Below are 20,764 nucleotides of genomic sequence, written 5' to 3' on the forward strand. Positions count from 1 at the left end.
GGCCGGTGCATCTTGGCGCCAGGCTGGCTCCCTGGCTCTGTTGACGCTGCTGGTTGGAGCTTGTCTCCCTTCCTGCTCACGTGTGTGGGTGAGGATGTAGATCAAGAGGATGGGGGATGGCTAGTATTTTCCACCGTCCAAACTTGTCCTTGATGCACTCCCCTGTGCACAGATGCCCAGCACCTTTGGTGACTCCTAGTTACCCAGTGTCCTCTACTGCTACCCAACTCCTCCTCTCCCCACCCCAGACCTGCCAGCTGCTCCAAAATGATCCAGATTCCCTTCAAGCATCTCCTTTCTTCCTGGACTCTGGGCTCAGTTGAACAGCTGGGAGGAATGAGATTAGATTGTCTGGTTCATACTCTAGATGTGAAGCCCTGGCAGAATAACGTGTCACCCCACTCCAGGGGCATTTGCATCTTAATGGGCAGCGTCCTGACCCAGAAGTAAAAAGGGAAGCCTTGGGTGGTGGTGAATACGCCGTCAGTAGAGGGGTTGTACAGTTGTGGGGATGTGATAAAGAGACTCAAGCCCCATATGGGTGTTGAATGAATCAGTGATTTTCAAACTAGGGTTTTTACAGAGATCCCTGCTAGTGGGAGCTAGCAAAAGAATAAAGTAGAGGAGGGAGGCTCAAAGACCCCCTATCCTTGTTTCAAGTCCAGTAGCTTCTTAAGATTTTTTTTTTTTTAAAGGAAGGGTTTTCTGCTGCAAAACATAAGTTTGAAAGCTGGCGAGCAGGATGACCAATCCCTTCTAGCTTTCAGATGCTCTAATTCTCAAATAGTGGGAACCCCAGACACTAAAGAGGCAAGGTCCTGATCCCTTCCAACCCCTGAACTCTGAAGACACACCTACCTGGAGTGAAGAAATGGGAAGGGCAGGATGGGGAGAAAGATGCAGACTTTGCGCACTATGCCCGGAGGGAGGGCAGGGCGCAGTGTGGCTGTGGAGGAGGGGAGGGCAAGGCGAGGCCCAGTCAGAAGGGGACTGGTCATTCCCCACGTGGGTGGGTTTGGACCGAGCCCTCAGGGGTCGCGGTTCTATGTATCCTATGCCCAAGTCTAACTCCTTGGTCCCTGCTGCACACCATGGTTAGGAACAGGCACAGGCGCACTCACTCAGTTTATTGTCCCGTGCCTTCACTGAATGTTTACGTTGACAAGCACCACAGAGGGAACCGGGTCTGTCTCACTGGGACCACACACAGAGGATGGGCCAAGAAGCCCCACCCACATCACAGCATCCTCCTGATGCTTGGTCTGGGCTGGAGCTCACATAAGGTACTTTGATTTCTTCTGCAGACTCTCAGTGACGGAGGCTAGAATTGCCTTGTCATCTTTGTCTGAAAGAGCAAAGCAAGTATTTGTTAGTGTGAATGATGCTGGGGTAAGGGAAACTCCAAATTGCTGGACTTGCAGTCGCTATGCAGGAACCAGGGGCTGGACCCTGCCCGGGATCCTCAGTCCTTGCCAGCCCCAGTCTCCCAAGGTCAGCTGAATGTGTGGGGCCAAGAGCTGCCAGTTATTCGTCATTTCGTATTTGCCACGCATTGTGCCAGGCACTTCTGTGCACTATCTCATTTAATCCTCATAACAGCCCTAAGCAGTACATGGGAAAACAAGCTCAGAGTGGCTTGCCAAGGTCACGTGGCTGGTGAGTGTTGGAGCCAGGGCCCTGTGCCCATGTGCTTACAACCAGAATTAAGTTGTCAGGGATCTCTCTAGCTGTGGAATGAGAGCTGGATGTCTCCCACAGGGCCTTCCCTGGCCTAGTTCTGTTACACAGTTCAGCAGCCACTGTAGAGGCGTCATCTCAATGCCAGACACTTAGCTAAGTACTTGAGAGACAGAGCAACAGGACCAGGTCCCTTCCCCAGAGAAAGGCATCTATAACAGGATAAAAAAAAAAAAGGCATCTGTAACCATGGAAACCATGGACACCAATAGTTTGCCATGGAGACTTCAGAGAGTGGCAGAGGATGAGGCTGGAGAGGTAGATGGTTGGGGGGTGGGGTGGGGTGCCTTGTTGATTGTGATTTTATCTAAAGGATCATAGGAAAGCTAGGAGGGAGTTTAAACAAAGAGGAGCAAAACAGGTCATCTTTGCATTTAGACAGTTCATGCAACTAGCTGTTTAGCTGTGAAGACAGTAGAGTGTGTAGGAAGAAATAGAACATTTCCCCTATATGTGCACCCATGAGCAGAAACATAGCACACATATGTAGAGAGGGAGGGCCTCCCTCCACTAGGTTCCCTTCAGTGCCTCCCATCTATCCTTATCCCAGACCAGCAGTCTTCAATTTTGGTTGCACATCAGAACCACTTGCAAAATTTGTAAACATAAAGATTCCTTCCAGAACCCTGCCAGGGAGACTGTGATGGGTAAGTCTGGTTTAGGCCTGATCACTGGCGTCTTTTTCAAATGCAAGTCTAGGCCCACCAAGGGTTGCAAACTACAGACTACTGAGGGACTGCAAACTCCCAAGTCTGCAGGGGCCAGGCACATAACAAATGACATCGAGAAGATGGGACAGTGGTACAAACTATGGCCAGTTGGAGAATGTTTACACCACCCCATGTCAGATTAAATAAAAGCCTGCACCAGCCATAGGAAAAGAGTCGATCAACGGCTCAGGAGGCCGCCATCTTGCGCCTCCGCCCCACACGGGACACACAACCCTCACCGTAGACGGTGAGCGTGCAGCCGCTGCGGTCCTTGCCCAGCTCGTTCTCCACCAGTACGCTGTACTCCCCGCTGTCCTTGAGTGTGCAGGTGGGGATGACGATGGTGCACACGCCGCTGGTGGAGTTGTACCAGAACGTGGAGTTGCCCGTGATGTTGACGTCGCCCTTGTAGAGGGTCACTGTGGGCCGTGGGTTCCCAAGGAAGGCGCAGGTCATGGTGCAGTCCTGGCCGTGCAGCACGGTGTGCGGCTTGAGCGGGGTCAAGAAGCCCGGCGCGTGGCGCCAGTCTTTCTGCTGGTACGGCTTCAGCTTGGCGCTCTGGTCCTCGACTGCTCGGACGGGACACGAAGGGCGGTGAGCGCACCCCAAGGCCCCCATCCATCGCGCGCCGGCTTAGAGCTCCTAAGACGCCCCGGAGACCCAGCGCACGGAACCCGGAGGACCTGGGTTAGATTCCCACGCACTATCAACTCTGGGGTCCCGACTTTATACTGGTTCCTAAGGTTCCCCTTCCGCCAACCCCCCACCCCCATGGGTTCCAAGACCTAAACCAGGTCCGCGGGATTTTACGCTTTTCCAGACCCGGGCGTCCTAGACTTCTTTCCAGCCGCCAGCCTCCGGACCCGAGCTGTTATCTGGCTTTTAACTCCCCATCCAAGCTTTCCCCAACGCCGTCCCAGCCTCCGCGGTCTCCGCTCTCTCCAATTCAGGCCCTCATTTCAAGTTTCCCGCAGCTATCCTTACCTTTAATCCCCTCCCTCCAGGGTTTCTGGATGTCATCCCCGCTCCTTGGACCCTCCCTGAGTCCTGAGTCAGGACCTCAGTCAGCCTCTCGGCTCAGACTGCCTCTCAGCTCCACATCCCCTCCTCACCCTCCGGCCCCCCACTGTCATCCCAGCCCCCAAGGGGACCTCCCCACATCTGCGTTAGTCCCACCCCTTAGTGTACCCCGAAGGAATCTCCTCCCCTAGGCTTCCAGACCTCTGCTTTTCTCCCCAGGGTCCCTGATGTTAATTAACCCTTTCACCTCAGTGCTCCTCAGATTTTACCTCAAATCTCGGGTACCCCTTGCAACCCTTATTTCATCCCCGCCATCAGGGATCCCAGACGTTACCTGAACCCCCAAGTCCCCAGACTCACTCTTGTCCTTGTTGACGAGCCAGGTATCCCTGGAGTCCAGCGGGCCGCTGTCACCGATTTCGTTCCGGGCCAGCACTCGGAAGTAGTACTTCCTGGCGGGGAGCAGCCCGGTCACCATGTACTTGTTGCTGAAGACGTGCTCGGCCACAGTGAACCAGGTGGCGGTGCTGGCATCCCGCTTTGTGATGACGTAGTGGGCCTTGCTGTCCTCCTGCACGTCGGGGATGTGGTTCCAGGTCAGAGTCACCGTGTTGGGGACCTCCTCGAACAGCTGTAGGTTTGTGGGTGGCTGCGGAAAATCTGGAAGGGTCCGAAGGTCCATCAGCCACCCTGGGGGGGGCTGAAGTATCGTGCCCCCACCCCCGCTACCTGTCAAGCCCTAAGGAGGATGGGATGGGGCACCTTACCTTCTTCTAACTCTCAGTCAGCTGGGGGTCTTGGAGTCAGAAAGAACTATTTATGAAGTGTAGCTCTGCCATTTACTAGCCCTGTGAACTTTGGCAAGTTCCTTATCTTTTCTGAGACCCATTTCCTCATTTGCAAAATGAGGCTAAAAATAACTATCATGGAAATGTTGCGTAAAGTGCCTGGCATGTAGGATCTGTTCAATAAAAGTTCACCCCTTCATCTCTTGGGGGTTTAGGGCTTTATTATAAAGCTTCCAGCCGTCTCTAAGAGGTCACCCAATTTGGGGGGGCTGTTATGATTTTAATGGAGAGAGGTACAAAATGCATCAATGCAGAAGAATGTTTCACATACTCTTTGGCACAGTGATTAATGTAAATTTAATAATACACAATGTGTTAAACCTCAAAAGCTACAAAGTTTCCTGCAACCTAAGATAATGAAAAGGCTCTTTCCAAAGTTTTTACCCACCACCTTTATTATTAAAATTCTAAATATCTGGGGGGACTGAAAAATAATAGAAGGCTCATTTCAGCTGTGGTTCAAGAATTCTAATGAAGCTGTATGGCAATGACACTGTGGGACTGTGAAGTTTCCCCCAAAAGTCTTTCTCGGTGACCACATCACAAACTTTAAAAGTATTTCCAATAACATATAGGCAAATTACCCCAAGTTTTAATGGACTCCTCTCCATCTGTCCCTCCTGCCTCTTACCCATTCTCTGCTCTCTCTATGCTCACAGACCCTACTCTGCATATGCCCCGAAGCTCTCCACATATGACTGAGACTGAAACAAGGGCTGGGTCCTAGTTCAATGCCTCTGGGGCTTCAAGACACTGAGAAAAAGTGGAAACAACCCTCCGCATTGCTCTGTGGTGCCAAAGAAGCCTTGACACCCTAAGGCATGACTTTACAGTGGTAGGGACTCAAGCAGCACAAGGGAGCGTGTGCAGCGATGCCTCCCCAGGCCTCTACCTGTTGTCATACGTGCCACACGCACGTGGATGTCATGGTATGCCTCTCCAAACTCATTCTGGAGCAAGATGCGGTACACCCCTGAGTCGGAGCGCTTGGTGCTGCTGATGAGGAACTGGGAGTGGTTTTTGCTCTTGGTGATGGCTTCCCTGCCCTTGGTGGGCATGCCATCCTTCAGCCAGATCACGCTGGGTGGTGGTGAGCCCTGGGTGGTGACAGGAGATGGCACCAGGGGTCAGCTGGGTGGTATTTGGGGGCAGGCCCTATCCCACTGTCCAGAAGTCTCCTGCCAGGCTCTGAGGCCAGGGGTCTGATGAGGGGCAGAGGCAGAGATTATGATAGCTGTAGCAGCCAACTTGGTTAAGCGGTGGGCGTCTGGGGGCCAGGTAGGACTCACAGAGAAGGCGGCATGGATGCAGAGGGCTGTCCCAGCACGAACCACCACGTGACTTTTCAGCCGGGCACTGAGGTCAAACTTGGGAGCAGCTGAGATGGAGGAGACAGAGATGGGAGCATGGAACACTCTTTCCAGAAGACTTAGCTTTAAGCCTCCCCTCCAAAGCCTTTCCCAACCTCTTCTCCTTCATGCTCTCACTACAGGCCATACAGACATCTAGCAACCCTGCAATGCTGTGAAGCATTTATTTATTTTTTCTCATCTGTCTCCCTCTATTATTATATAAGACTCTTTAGGGCAGGTCCTGTGTCTTATTTTTTTCTATATCCCTAACACCTCCCTTGGCACACAGTAGATACTATTCGGCACACAATGAGTGGGGTTTTTGGTTTTCGTTTTGTTTGTTTGTTTGTTTTTGGCAGGGAAGCCCCTGGGGTTATCCCTAGCTCTGTCCAGGCACAAGCATGGACGACTCTTTCTTGATCACAGCATCGCCCAGTTTTCTCCTGTGGGATGAGGTCCCAGAGAGGAAGGTGTGGGGCTAGGATGCTGGGGCCTAAAGCCCAGCCCTGCCTGCATCCCTCACCTGGTGGTGGCACAGCACGGACCCCCTCGTCCAGCTCCACAGGCTCCCCGCACCCAGCCTCGTTCACAGCCCGGATTCGGAAGAAGTATTTCTGCCTCTCGGTGAGGCCTCCTACTGTGTAGCAGGTGCCCAAGATGGGGATCTTTGTGCACTTGGACCACTCCTTGGTGTCTTCAGCCCGCATCTCAAGGATGTAGCCAGAGGGTGGGTCTCCCTCGGCAGGCTCCGGCCAGGCCAGGGAGATGCTGAAGTTGGAGGAATCCGACACGTGCAGGCCCTGCACCAGGCCCGGGGGTTCTGCGTGACACAGACAACCAGTCAGCCCCCAGATTCTTCTCCACTCAACTCCATGCCCAATTCCTGCACTCAATACCCCTGAAACCTAACTTTCAACACCTCTACCTTCAACACTCACAGTTAAAACGCTCAATACCCAGCCTTTCACCTTCAACAACCTCTAAATTTAATTCTCTCAGTCTCAATACTTTCACCCTTGAAGTCAAAACCCTCCAAATTCAATATACACTATACACTCAACCCCTCTGTATTCAAAACTCCAGCCTTTAACTCAGCCCTCTGCACCACACCCATTCATGTGTGATATCCCCATCTCACCACCTAAGCTCAGCACCCACCCAACCATTTACCCAACACCCCTGCTCAATCCTCAAACATGCTTCTACTACCTCACCTAACCAGACATACTCAACATTTGATAAAAACTTTTTTCCACCCACCTCCTCGCTGTCCCTGACTCTCAATCTTTATTTGCTGGCTTTCTCTTGTGTGTGAACCTTGTCCCTCTATCGGGCTGGCAGCTCCCAGAGAGTGGGGACTGTGTGATCTCCTCCTGTTAGACTTTCCCAGGAAGAAATCCTCTTTCTACCTCAAAACGGCTAATTCCACTATGTGTTGCGGCCTGGCAGCACCACACTCACTGACAGGGTCCTTGGCTACCACTGAGCTGGAAGGCATACTAGGCTGTCCGGGGCCTGCCTTATTCACAGCTACAACTCGGAATTCATATTCTGTGTCCTTAAGGAGACCATCCACAGTGTACTTGGTGCCTGAAATGGGAATTTGAGGGCTAATGAGGCCAGGGGTGGTCCACGTGGTAGGAGACCATAGAGTGAGTGGATGTGGAAGAGGGGGTCATGAGATGCTATTAAAACCCACAAAGGAGTTGGAGGAGGGAGTATGTTTGGAGCAGCAGGGGTACCTGGGTCCACCCAACAAAGTCTCCCTTGGTCCCTCCTGGGCCTTTGTCCCTCGACCTCACCCTGGATGGGGTCCTTGTTGACTGGCACCCACAGGTTACTGCCTTTCTTCCTCCGCTCCACAATGTAGCTGAGCACTGGGGCTCCCCCATCTTGGGTGGGGGCATTCCATCTGATGGTCACAGCCTCTTTGGTCACGTCAGTCACTTGGGGCTGGGAGGCAAGACCAGGGAGCTCTGTGGGAGAGAGAGAGAGGGCAGAGGTTAGGAGGGGGTGCATGTAGACAGTTGCCCACCCCATGCTGAGCTCTGGTCCCTTCCTTAAAAAAACTTAAGCCAATGATTAACTCTGGTTGCACATTAATATCATGTGGGGAGTAAAAAACCCCAAAAATCCCCACCAACAACTAGTGTCTGGGTCCTGTGTCCTGATATTCTAATTCAGTTGGCCTAGGGTGGAGACCAGGAATCAGCATTTTTTTAGAGACCTCAAGTGATTCTAATATGTAGCCAAGATAGAGACCGCCAACTTGAATTTTCCAACCTGTGGCATCCCCAGTGGCACAGTTTTTAATGTACTGTCTTGACACACAGAAACATGGAGATCAGTTGGGAGGAGTGTAGCAAGTAATTAACTAGTGATCATAATTAAAATGCCAATGTTGTCAAGGGTTTTCTTTGGAAAAAAAATTAGAGTTGATTCAAGGCTATCCCTAAAGTAACATTACTCTCCCTTGGATATGGGATGATTTCTGGAATGGAGAAACAAGTGGAGTTATCTCCCTGGAATCGTGCACAGTTCTGGATATACACACGGGAGTGTGTTGTGCATGTGATCTGACTGGAAAAAGTTGACAATTCCCATCCAAAACGATCTTCTGCTCTTACTCTAGAATCCATCTGTCTCGTGGGGTAGCTAGAGATGACCCTGCGGAATCTCCCACAGACCAGCACTCCTCACCAGCTGAAGGTCCCCACGGTGGCCCCTGAGGTCCTCACTGAGCACGGGGCTATCTCACTGACCAACAGGATTTCCTGCAAACACTTCCTCTGTCTCCAGCGGGTCGCTCACTCCTTCCGAATTGACGGCCAGGATACGAAACTGGTAGGCTTTCCCCTCTTCCACCTTGTTGGTGGAGAATTTGGTGACTTTGCCGTCCACCTCACCAATCTTAATCCAGGACTTCTTGCCGACTGCCTTCCGTTCCACTATGAACTGTGTTATAGGCCGCCCGCCGTTGTCCTTTGGGGCCTTCCACTTCATGTGCACACAATTACCCGAGAGCTCCAGGAACTCCACCCGGCCTTGGGGAGGCTTGGGACGGTCTAAGGACAGAAGATAGCATCAGAATGTGTCTTTGGAGCAAAGGACCAGAAGGGCTTCATCCCACTGGTTGGAGGTCCAGCAGACTGAGACATAGTTAGATTCTGAGCTTTGAGGATCCCTTGTCCTTCCCTCTGTCACTGTTTTCCTAAGACTTGCCCAAATAGCTTGATCCCTGCGCATCGCCCCCCCAAGATTCCTGTCCGCCTAGGAATGAGTGAACTGGAGACCTGAGGGACCCCCACCTCAGCTAATTCCCACTTACCTCTTCCAGACAAGGTCTCCCCTCCTCTCAGCTTCCAGAACTCCAGTACTTTCTTTTATTACAGTTTATTTTATAATTACATGTCTGCCGGGTTTTATCCCTTTGGGGTTGAGGGACTGCTGGGGATAACTCATCCCTGTGTTCCCAGTACTGAGAACACAGAGGAGGTGCTCAGTCATGCTGCCGAACTGAATTGAAACCCAATCCATCCAAACCCACAGCTTGATGGAGATGCAGGTGGAGGAGGTGATGCTGGTGTGTGTGTGTGTGTATGTGTGTTGCATGTTGAATATGAGTTCACTAATGCCAGCTCCTCATCTCTTTCCTTAACTTTATGTTCAGACCCATCCCAAATACCATTTCCACCCCCATTCCATCTTTCTCTCCAATTTCATTCTATCCTCAACCCTATCTCACCTCCCCTCACTCCATTTCACTTCCAAATCCAATATTCTTCGCAATGAACCTCACTTTCATCCTAAATTCCACCTCTCTTTTACCTCATTTTCACCTTACTTCCAACCACGTCCTCATCTCCAAGTCAGTTACAATACTTCAGCAACATCTGAAGGTCAACTACGTGCTGTGCACTCTGCTATAGTCTTTAAATTCACTTGAAATAGGCACTTTAAAAAAACCACCCTGTCGGGGCTTCCCTGGTGGCGCAGTGGTTGAGAATCTGCCTGCCAATGCAGGGGACACGGGTTCGAACCCGGGTCTGGGAAGATCCCACATGCCGCGGAGCAACTGGGCCCGTGAGCCACAATTACTGAGCCTGCGCGTCTGGAGCCTGTGCTCCTCAACAAGAGAGGCCGCGATAGTGAGAGGCCCGCGCACTGCAATGAAGAGTGGCCCCCGCTTGCCACAACTAGAGAAAGCCCTCGCACAGAAACGAAGACCCAACACAGCCATAAAAATAAATAAAAAACCACCCTGTCGCAGATGTGAAGCTGAGGCTCAGGAAAGTTAATGGACTTGCCCAAGGCCACCTAGTTAGGAAGTTAGGAAATGGGCTTCTTCTGGCTGCAAAGCCAGCACTTCATTCCCATTCTCAACCCGAAATCCAACTCTCTCCTCAGCCTGCGTGGGGCCCCCAGCCCAGCCAAGCCAGGGTCCTGGCCTCACCCAGCACGCTGAGGTGCAGAGTGGCTGTGGCGGAGCCATGGTCATTCTTGAGCTTGAGCATAATGATGCCACTGTCCTCCCGCGCGCAGTTTGAAATGGTGAGCAGTGCCTGGTCTTCCCCACGCTCCATGGACACGCGTTCCTCTTCCGTCACCTCCATGCCGTCCTTGTACCACGTCACTTTGGGCAGCGGCTTTGCCCGGAAGGGCACCTTGATGTTCGCGGTGTGGCCCGCCTTCACGGTCACCGGGTGCTCGGCCAGTGCCTCCAGGACCGATGGGTCGATGGTTGGAGGATCTGCAGGGAGGGGCGGCAGGGAAGGCTCTTAGAGCAGGGATGCGGGAGGAGCCGAGGGGTGAAGGAGGAGCCCATGGGGGATGGGGGAGGAGCTAGGAGTAGGTGGGCGGGCCAGGCGTGGTCTAGCTTTGTCCATAGTGGGCGGCGACCTTACCTGCAATAAATACCGAGGCTTCGCTCTCTGCACCCTTGGCCCTGAATGTGTACTTGCCCTCGTGCTCTGGCCCCATATTGGGGAAGATGAGCTTGTGTACCGCACCCTGCTTCACGATCTGCACGCCGGTCAAGTCTGTGATCTGCGGGGCGAGGGGCGGTCATGAGTGCGAGTGTATGCCCGGTGGACCCCTTCGTCCTTCATTCCCTTCCCTGACCCCTGCCTCGGACCTCCTCGGCATCCTTCAGCCACACGCCATCCACCTTTTCGTCGTTCAGCACTACGCACAGCTCAGCCGGGCTCCCGGTGGCCGCGTGCACGTCGGACATCCCGCTCTTCACGGTGGCCAGCCGCTCTCGAGAGAAAGGGGGCAGGGGTGGGTTAGGGTATCGGGGTGTAAGGGACTTACGGGAAAAGGGCTGGTGGTGTCTATCAAAATCATTTATGATGAGCAAGATGTTTGGCAATGGGCAAGTGGATAATGGTCAGTGGGGGCATTCGAGCAGGTAGGTGGGGGGGCGGTTGGGGAAAAGTCAGTGGCATCGGGAAATGGCGACTGGGAATTCTGGGAGATGGCTAATGGGGGGCTGATCATCGGAGGATGGTCAGTGGGGACTTAGGATGCTCAGGTGAAGAAGGGGACTAGATGGTGGGATGCAGGTGGTTAGTGGAGTTGGGATATTTAGCTGGTTATGCTGGTCTGTGGGATGCCCAGCGTTTACTGGGAGTTGAGGGTGGTCAGGGTCAGTGAGGAGTGGTCAGGGATAGTGAGTAGGGGCTGGTCAGGGTCTAGGGGTGTGGGATGACCAGGTTTGCTGGGGATGGTCAGAGTCTGGAAGTAAAGGATGAAGTCAAGGGATTTTGGATAGAGTTCAAAAGATGAGGGATGGTCAGGGTCTAGGAGGTAGAGATGGTCAGAATTTGGGAGATGGGGGTGGTCAGAATGGGGAGGTAGAATTAGATCATGGTCTGGAGGAGGATTGAAGTCAGTCGGGGGACTGATGGGTGTCCACAGTAGGAAACTGTTAGGGCTGGGGGGTTGGTCAGTGGGGACTGACAGGGTGGGTGTATACCTTCCACAGTGACTACAGCAGTACTGCAGTATTCCGTGGGGTCCCCATCCTGCATGGCCACCACAGTGTACTCGCCACCGTCACTGAGCCGTGCATCCTCGATGACCAGCTCCGCTCGCTTGCCCTCATGGTTCATGCTGTATTTGGAGCTACGCTCCAGCAGCTGTCCGTCCTTCTTCCAGCGCAGGGTCACATTTTTGGATGTCAGGTCACACTCAAGGCATGCACAGCTCCTCTCTTTCACACGCACATTCTTGAGAGTGCTCACAAACTTTATAGGGATGCCTATGGACAGACAAACAGACACTTGGTCCTGCTCCCAACCTCCTTTTCTGCAGCTAGATGCTGCCCTGCTCCTCTTTTTGACCCTAGAAACCACAGGGCCTTGTGACATGAAGTGGGTAGCCGACTCACAGAGGTACCCGGCAGGGAGGGTCCCAGCTCTGCCTCTTACTTGCTAGCTGACTAGCAAGTGCTAGTGCATTCACTCCCTAAGTCTCATTTTCCTCATATGTAAAACGGGACAACAGCTTTTACCTCCTCACAGCACTGCAGGCAATATCTCTAATGTCCCCTTGGAGCTCCAGCCATAATTGCATTGTCTCCCTGGTGTCTGGGCCTTTACACATGCTATTCCCACTCCTGAGAATATCCTCTTCTCTTGCCTCTTCTCTGAAAACTGAACTCCTTTTTGTTTTACTTGGTAAAGCTTTGCCATCATCTCATCACATCCTTTTTGACATTGCCAGGTGGTACCTCTTCTTTGGGTTCTCACAGCCTCCATGTCTCCCTCAGTCACAGCAATGATTATTCCATGTCACTTGTGTCAAGAGTGGTTCACATGTATGACCCACCATCATGTGCAACTCTCCAAACTAGGTATAATATAAGAATGTAAGTAGTCAAGAGTGATGTGCTGTAATATATGATATTAGAGCCATAAAGGCTAATAATTTCTTGGCCCATGATCTCCCAGCTGATAGTAAGATCCTAGAGTGTCTTGACTCCTTGCTTAAGAACTTTTGTTCTAATTCCATTTCCACACCTGCTTCTCCCACTAGACTAGGAATTAGCAGAGAGAACTCTCTATCTTTCTAGTAGCCGTCAAAGGGCCTTGCAAGGAGGAGATGAACAGATACATGGATGGATGGATGGATGGATGGATGGATGAATGCTCACATGGAGGTTGCTGTGGCATGAAGCCCACCCCTCAAGCTCTGGCCCAAATACTCACGGTCAATAGTGATCTGGGCCTTCTGAACCAGGTCCCCCACCTCGGCAGAGAACTCGCCACTGTCACTGAGTCTGGCATCCTTAATCTTAAGCGTGTGGGTCAAACCATCCTCAGACACGGTGATTTCATACTTTTCATCCCTCTTCAGCTCCTTTCCATTGAACTTCCACACAAAGTTGGGCACTTTCTTGGAGAGGTGGATCTCAAATACAGCTGTCTGGCGCTCCGTCACCTTCATTGGCTTCATCTCTCCCAAGAAATTCAGAGGCTCATCTGCAGCAAAGAGTAGGAGAGGCATTCATTGGGCTGTATCCCTGGTCCCTCCTGAGGGGTAGGATGGTGAAGTGGGGGGCATAAAAACTCAGGTGTCATTGGCCTCCTGTAGCCCACAGTTGGGGAAAGCATCCTTCTTTCGTTCTGCTTGTGAATCCTAGAGTCTCCTCCCATGATGTTCATATGGTCTCCTCCCCAGTAATGTTAACAGCAATTTTAGAAAGAATATTTCTCTATGTGATTTTAGATATGTGCCAGGCACTATTCTAGCCATTTTGCACATATTAAAGCATTCAGTTCTCACACAGGTAGACTCTACCATTATTTCCCATTTTACAGATGGGAAAACTGAGGCAAAGAGAAGTTAAATCACTTGCCCCAAATACACAGCTCATAAGTGACAGAAGCTGGGATTTGAACTCCAGTAGTTCAGCTCCAGAAGCTGTACTCTTAATCACTATGCTACACTGCCCCACAGCACTTTATCTCATAGTCCTCTCCCTTATACCCCATGTCTCTCTCCTCCATTAACTCCCATCCCCATGCAATCTGTGCACAGCCCCATGGTCCTTCCTCCCATGTCCCCACGGACCCCATCCTTGGATATTCCTCTGCCCTGACCCTGACTGTGTCCTCCTTGTGCTGCCTGGTGCCCACACTCTTACCCAGCACTGTGAGCTTTGCACTTATCCGCTTGTTGCCCACGGACAGGCTGTAGGTGCCCGCATCGTTCATGTTCATGTTGGTAATAACCAGCATGTACTTGGTGCCCATCTGCTTCACGTCATACTTGCCCAGGGAGTACTGGATCCTCAGTGGCTCATTATCCTGCCTTATGGAATAGGTAGAAAAGCTGATGAAGGGGTTTAGGAGGAGATTTCTAGAGGTCTCCATTCCCCAAAGCCAGCCTGAGCTGGAAGGTGACATATCTACCTCTCTAAGATCCTCAAACACATTCAGAGGCCCCTAAGATCTCTCTAGCCTCATCATCTGGCTCGGTGGGATCCAGGGTCTCTGCCTCTCCCGAGGCCCGAACTCTTAATATGCATGAGTTCACTAGATACTTTCTCTTAGAGGCCCATCTTCAGTGACCTGCAGGACTATCTAATCCAGCCTTTTCAGATGGGTAGACTGAGGTATAGAGAAAGGGAAGTAACTGTCTCAAATCAAACAGCAAACTGGTGGAACATCTAAGAATAAAGCCCAGCTCTCATCCAGTTTCAACCATACCAGATAGCATTCTTTTGATGGGATGGAGGAGAGGACAGGGCTTATGGGTAATGAGAGGGTCTTGGAAGGAAAGAGGTGCAGAGAAAAAATGAAATTCCAGGGTGGGCCCTTCCTAGCTGCTCTCCCCACCTTGATCCATGTCATTTTGACATTGGGGTCCTTCAGCTCCATTATGCAGTCAAAGACCACCGTGGTATCCACCTTGGTCTCTCTGTCTTCCAGGAGCTTCAGAATCTGGATGGTCTGAGAGATTGTGGTAACAAAAAGGCAGGTGTCAGAGGCATCTGGAATCTGGAATCTGCCCAGACTGTGTCTCCAGTGCTGGAGGAGCCCCCCGAAGGTCTGGAGAGAAATGACTAGGCTAATTAGATAACTGTGCTCCCCGCCACCCCCCTCCCCCTACAATGAACAACTTGAAGATTTAGGGGGAAATGGGTACGATAAGGGAAGAGAAAGGAACCACCATTTGTGGAATAGTCACTATGTACCTGGGCCCATTACATAGGCCTTCTAATTCTAGTGTAGATGCTTAACAGTCATGAGTTGTTGAGTGAATGAATGAGAACAACAACACAAAAACAAATGAAAAAGGAAAGTATAATTTTCATTTTGCAGATGAAGAAACAGGTTCAGAGAGACCCCCAAGTTCACTCAGTTAATAAGGCAGTAGAACTGGACTTTGAACCCAGGTCTGTCTGACTCCAAAGTCCATGCAAATACATTAGGGAGCAGTGAAGAGAAAAGAGGTAGAAGAAGGGTGACCTGAGTTCCTTGCCTGCCCTTGCAGTAGAGAATGCCCTTGAATATGCATGTGCATGGTGGGGAGACCTTGCCACCGGGAGTCACACAGGCACTAGCACTTTCGGTAAGGCCCAGCCCCTGGCCTGCAGCTCCCTGCTCCCTGATGGGCACTGACCTCTACCTCCACTTTCTTCATCCCTTTGAGCTTCTTGAGCAGCCCCCAGAAGTCTGTGAAACCATACTCCATGCAGACCTTCTCAAAGTCCTTCTTGGGCACCTTGGACAAAATCTCCAGCATCTCTTTCTCATTCGTCACCTTCTTCTGCTTCTTCTTGGGAGGAGGGGGTCCCCTGGAAGGAAGTGGGTGCCAAGCTTGGACTTAGTGCCTTTCTCTGAAGACAGAGGGAGCCTCTCCCAACCATGAGATTCTCCTCCCTACGCCATGGATTCTTGGAGGCTGGGCCATTAACTCAGGGGGCTGTTGAAAGGCCTTCCAGAAGCTCTAGCCTGGAGGGTGGGGGGACCACACCCTGGGCACAGGAGCCTCCCAGCCTCACCTCTTCTTCAACATCTTTTTGAAATCCAATTTTTCTTGACCTGAGGACAGAAAGAGGGACAGGGTCAGACAGAGGGAGTTTGGTCCCTAAGAGGAAAGGCCAGGAGAACGGGGCTGGCTCACCCTCGGTCACAAGCAAGGACACAGTGTAGATGGCGTCTGCATGGTCGTTGCTTGCAATGCACTTGTAGTTGTCAGAGTCATCCGAGGTCAGTGGCTCCAGCTGGATCAGAGTCAGGCCATTAGTAGGGGAGGTGGGGAGGGAACCACAGGGAGACTCTCTGTGAGATGGGAAAGGAGGGTGTTTCTTTTGGGCTGGGGGAGGAGCTGAGTGTTGGATGTATGTGTGGAGGATTGAGCAGCCTCTGTGATTGGGAGGTGCCAGGTAGCAGTCAGTGTGTGTGTGTCTGTTTGAAGCCTGATTCTGCATTGGATTCTCCCCCTTGGCTGTGAGCTCCTGGATGACAGGGACTTCCTCTGATTTGCAACATTATCTGCAGTTTCTGGCACTGGGCTGAGTACGCCTTTATTTAACACGGATTTACTCCTCTGTACCAGGTATTGGCCTGAGCCCCTGAGGAAATGGGGGTGAACAAGGCTGCCCTGGCGCCTGTAGAAAGGCACTTAGGTACCAGTGGGTTCCTGGAAAGTGCTTGCCGAATGAATGAGCTTGTGTAGGGAGTGGCCAGTAGGGGGGGCTCTGGGGCAGCTTGTGTGTGCTGTAGGGGCTAAGGGTCCTAGAATGCGCCTTCGGGAGGAGAAGGAAGCGACTTGCGTCTGTGGGGAGAAGGGAGGCTCTTTGACTTTCACAGTGGGAAGTCCGGGCAGGACGAGGAACAGGAGTTAATTATAGGCCTAGGTCTCCCAGGGACCCATCCCTCCCTCTCCTCAAAGGGTCTGGAGCCAGAGGCTGCATGCAGAAGATAGCTAGACCTTAGGATGATCGGCCCTTGGCATTGCTCTTCTGGAAGGTTCCCCTGAAGAGCCCAGGAACCCTCACCCTCACCTACACTCTAGGACCAGCCCCTCCCTCCGTGCCGGTCCCGCTCCAGCTCAGCCTGGCTCCGCCCACCGTGGTCTTAGCCCCTTCTAGCCACGCCCATAGCTTTGGTTTCACGTTCCTTTTGGGCTCACTCACCTTCTGGAACCTCTCTTTCTCTTCCATTTGGTCTTGCCCCCTCCTTGTTCTGGCATTGTCCTAGCTCTGCCTTACCCCGCCCCTAATTTTGGTCCCCTGCTCACTCTGGCAACGCCCCAGCTACTGACACGGTTTCTCTTATCCTGCCCCTCCTCTAGGGCAATGACAGCCCGTTTTCCCATCTCCCAGTTCTTGGGTCTCCATTGTGGATCTCTTGTTTGCGACAGGACCTGCAGCCCATGCCAGGGGTCCCCGCCTCCGACCTTATGGGTAACTGGACCTCGCACCTTCAGCACGTGCTCCTTGTTAACGCTGTCGTAGAATGTCTTGGCGGACTCCTTGATGGGGGCGCCGCTCTCTCTCTTCCAGGAGACGTTGGGTTTGGGGTTCCCCTGCACCCGGACTCGGAACATGGCTTTATCCCCTGCAGTGGGCACAGGACCTATTTTTTGCCTCTTAGCCTCCAAGCTGCACCTTCTACCTGCTCCCAGCCCTGGGCAGGGCAGGGACCCTCGGCCCGACCCAGCCAGTGATTGTGTATTGAGAGGACAGTGGTGGTGGTGGTGGCGGCTGGGGCACTGGGGAGGAAAGGGAAGCACCCAGGGGCCTGGGGAGACGCGGGGAGGGACGCACCCTCGGGCGCGGTGACTGGCTGAGGCTTATCCACGAACTCCGGGATGCTCTCGCCAGCAGGGATGTTGGAACTCCGGGTCACCAAGCTGAAGAACTCTGTGGTGCCGGAGGACTTCCTCGTCACGACTTCCTCTGTGGCGGCAGGCGAGAGGTCAGAATGGGCTACAGGCGGAGCTTAGCCTGGGATTGGAGGGCTGACCTTTTCTTGAGGGGACGGTGGAGCATTTTAGGTCAGCGGGGGGCAGGACCAGCACTGGCCGAGAAACAAGGGCCTTAGAGTCGGTGGGTCATTGTGTTATGGCAAATTTCAACCACTAGGGGAGCCAACGCCTCATCCACCCCTCTGGTCAATTTTTATTGGGTCAAAGCCAAAGTTCTACTTTTTTCTGTTTTAGAAGGAAACTTGTCTTTGGGATTTTATGGGTCTCTTGGGCTTCTCTTCTGGAAGTTCTGGTCTCCTAGTAGCATTAAATAGTGACCAGAGTTCTGAAGGCGGCACCTGGTCTACACATATTTTTTTATTTGACCTTTACAATGTTTAAACAAAAAATAGCCCTACATCTAAAAACTGAGAGATTTCACATAAAAATGCAGATTTCTGGATCCTCAGCACTGGACTCACATTCCCATATGGTAACAGTCAGTGGGAGGGAGGTGAAGAGTGACTGTCCCTTTAGATGGGCTACATCCTGTCCAGTTCACCTCAGTCTTTTTTCTGCATTTATGTTCCCTGCCTGGACACTATCGGCCAGTGGTTTTCAACGCTGGCTGCACATAAGAATCCCTGGAGATCTTAAAAAAAAAAAACAACAAACAAACCACCAGATTTAACCGTCTGAGGTGAGACTCACATATCGCCGTTTTTTTCACTCCCCTCTCCCCCCACTCCTACGCTAAGATGACTCTGGTGCGCAGTCAGGGCTGAGAATCGCTACTATAGTCAGTTGAGTTTGCAACTTCTGGTCTTGAGTCCCGGCTGTTCCACTTGCTCTGCCTCACTGGCCAGGAGGAATTGGTGTAAAGTGTTTATCTGGTCTTCATCTCTGTGCACAGAGGACTCTGAAGGAGGGGGCAACGACTGGGAGGACAGGAATTCAATATCCTGGTCCCTGGCCGTCTTTTAATCACTTTCCTCTAGAGACATGACTAAAACAGTCTGTTCTGCTCTAAGACCATTTCTCAGCTTTCCCTTGGATCTGCCCTCCCCCAGGTCTGGTCCCCAAGGGCTGAGTACCTGGAAGCTCAAGTCACTTGTTTATGTGTTCGTCTTCTCTCCACTGGCAGCTCCAGGTCTTCTCTTTCTTGAGTGAGGCAGGGCCAGCATTCTTATTCATAGGTAGATAAGGTTGCTACCTCCCTAACTTCCTCCATGCCTGAAATTCTACCATCAGAGATGGTATTTGCCTTTGGCTCTGATCTTAAGCGATTGAGAGTTCATCAATCACTCACACACATCCATGTGACTGATTTTTCCTAAGCTTTTTTTCTGGAGGTTGGATCTGTGGGTGAGCATCTGGCTGGCTAAGCTTTATCAAAGCACAGATTAGAAACACAGGTTGGGAAGGGTTGCTGGTGGTATCTTGGGCTCTTGAGGGGCCCAGCAGTCGCAAAGACTGGAGGAAGAAAGGCTGCCCCTACCTGATTACTGACCCCCTCCTCCAGCCATCCCACTCTACTTGCCTCCCACGATCTTGGTTGTCTGGGAGAAGGTCTGCATGTGGGTGGTGGAACTGGAGAACTCCATGGACACGTGCTCCTGAAGCATCTCCTTGTGGTGAATGGTCGTCATGGTGACAGCAGGCGTGGGCACTCACCTAGGAGGACCAGGGAGAGGATGAGGCCATGAAGGACAAGGAAGGGAGCAGGTGGGAGACTCAGAGATGTTCTTATGTGTGTGTGTGTGAGGGGGGGAAGGGATGGGACAGGTGGACACAGGGGGAAATGGCTGTGCACAGGAGAGGGTGAGGAGAGGTTGGGCAGCAAGCCTCTTCTCTCTGGCCTCTCTTCTCTTCCCTTAGTGTCTCCCTTTCCCTGGTTGGCTACAAGGACCAATGGGCCTGTCCTCCACTGACTAGTACCAAACTATTCCAAGTCCTTGGAGGGGGAGAAGGTAGGATTTAGACTTACCCAGCACACCCAGTAAGGCCCAGAGGGAGTTGAGGATAACTACTGATCGCTACATGGAACTAGGGGGGCACTGCTGGAGGTTTTATCAGGAGGGAATGAAGTCAGACCTGAGAAGGAACTTCCTGACTAAGCCACACTGGAGCAGGCCTTGAAAGGAAACTGCGGATCTTCTCGCTGGGCCCTGGGAAGCCCTGGCATTGGGGGAATGCTGAGACAGATGACAAAGCATTGCTACAGCTCTGCTTTCGTTTGCGACATGGTAAAGACAGAGATTGAGTTTTTACTTCTTATACTTTTTTTTTGAATTGGTAGTTCAATCATATAGTTAAAAAGTAAAACAATATAAACATCTATGTGAAGAGGCTCCCTCCGGCTCCCAAGCCCCTCCATCTCCCAGCCCTCCCCAGCAGGTAACCACTTGTGGTCTCTGGGCTCCTTCTGGAGCTGCTTCATGCAAATAGGAATATGTTTTTGTCTCTAACCTTTTTTAACACGTAAGGTAGCCTATTATACACGCTATTCAGCCCTCTTTTCACTTTCTACATCTTGGAGATCTTTCCATCCCAGTTCATAAAGTTTCCCCATCCTTGTTAACGGCTACACAGTATTCCAACGAATGGGTATACATACCATCTTTTATTTAACCAGAGTGGCGGTTTTTAAACCTCTATTTTGTTTGTGAGAAACTGATGTCAGAGAAATAACCTGTCCAAGGTCACCCGGACTAGAATCCTGGCCTCTTGACTCCCAGTCCAGTGTCCTTCCAGGGGACCCCAAAGCCTTCTTCCAAATTAGGTTTGGGGCTAAAGTTAACCCCCTCATCCCATGATATCTCTCTGCCTGGCCTGCTTCTCCCTCCAGGTTCTGAGACCACTCCCCTGTCCCAGCTCCTGCTGTCCCCCTCTGGGCTCAGAAGTTAGCAGATCCTGCCCCTTTCCTGAGGAAAGATGCAAGCCTTACCTTCGTGTCACCAATCCCTTCTAACCCTCGAATGCTGTGTCCACCCGCAGCTTTGGAGGTGCAGCTGGTGCCTGGGCTGTAGACTGACCAGTCTCCTTCTTCCTTTCCCCCAGCAATGGGGCCACCAGGAGTCACTGGTTCCTTAAGTATCTGCTCCCCTGGGGGCGATCCCTTACTCAGGCTCTGCAGCTGTCCCAGCGAGCTGGCACACTGCTTTGGGGGATGGGG

General features: G+C 52.0%; 1 protein-coding gene across 1 annotated transcript; it reads right to left on the reverse strand.

Moving 5' to 3' along the window:
- Positions 1–1,274: 1,274 nt before the first annotated feature.
- Positions 1,275–19,238, reverse strand: IGSF22 (immunoglobulin superfamily member 22). Its single transcript, XM_059931252.1, has 22 exons — positions 19,130–19,238; positions 17,450–17,581; positions 17,104–17,240; positions 15,802–15,901; positions 15,680–15,719; positions 15,298–15,472; positions 14,511–14,624; positions 13,817–13,979; positions 12,879–13,151; positions 11,645–11,929; positions 10,802–10,926; positions 10,572–10,713; positions 10,121–10,417; positions 8,430–8,732; positions 7,470–7,643; positions 7,129–7,257; positions 6,191–6,487; positions 5,605–5,693; positions 5,220–5,412; positions 3,828–4,127; positions 2,687–3,016; positions 1,275–1,345 (listed from the first exon to the last, which is right to left on the reverse strand). The coding sequence occupies exons 1-22, from the start codon at positions 19,236–19,238 to the stop codon at positions 1,275–1,277; spliced, it is 3,978 nt and encodes a 1,325-aa protein (XP_059787235.1).
- Positions 19,239–20,764: the final 1,526 nt, after the last annotated feature.

Source organism: Balaenoptera ricei, chromosome 8 (assembly GCF_028023285.1).
Source record: "Balaenoptera ricei isolate mBalRic1 chromosome 8, mBalRic1.hap2, whole genome shotgun sequence".
Classification (NCBI taxonomy): Eukaryota; Metazoa; Chordata; class Mammalia; order Artiodactyla; family Balaenopteridae; genus Balaenoptera; species Balaenoptera ricei.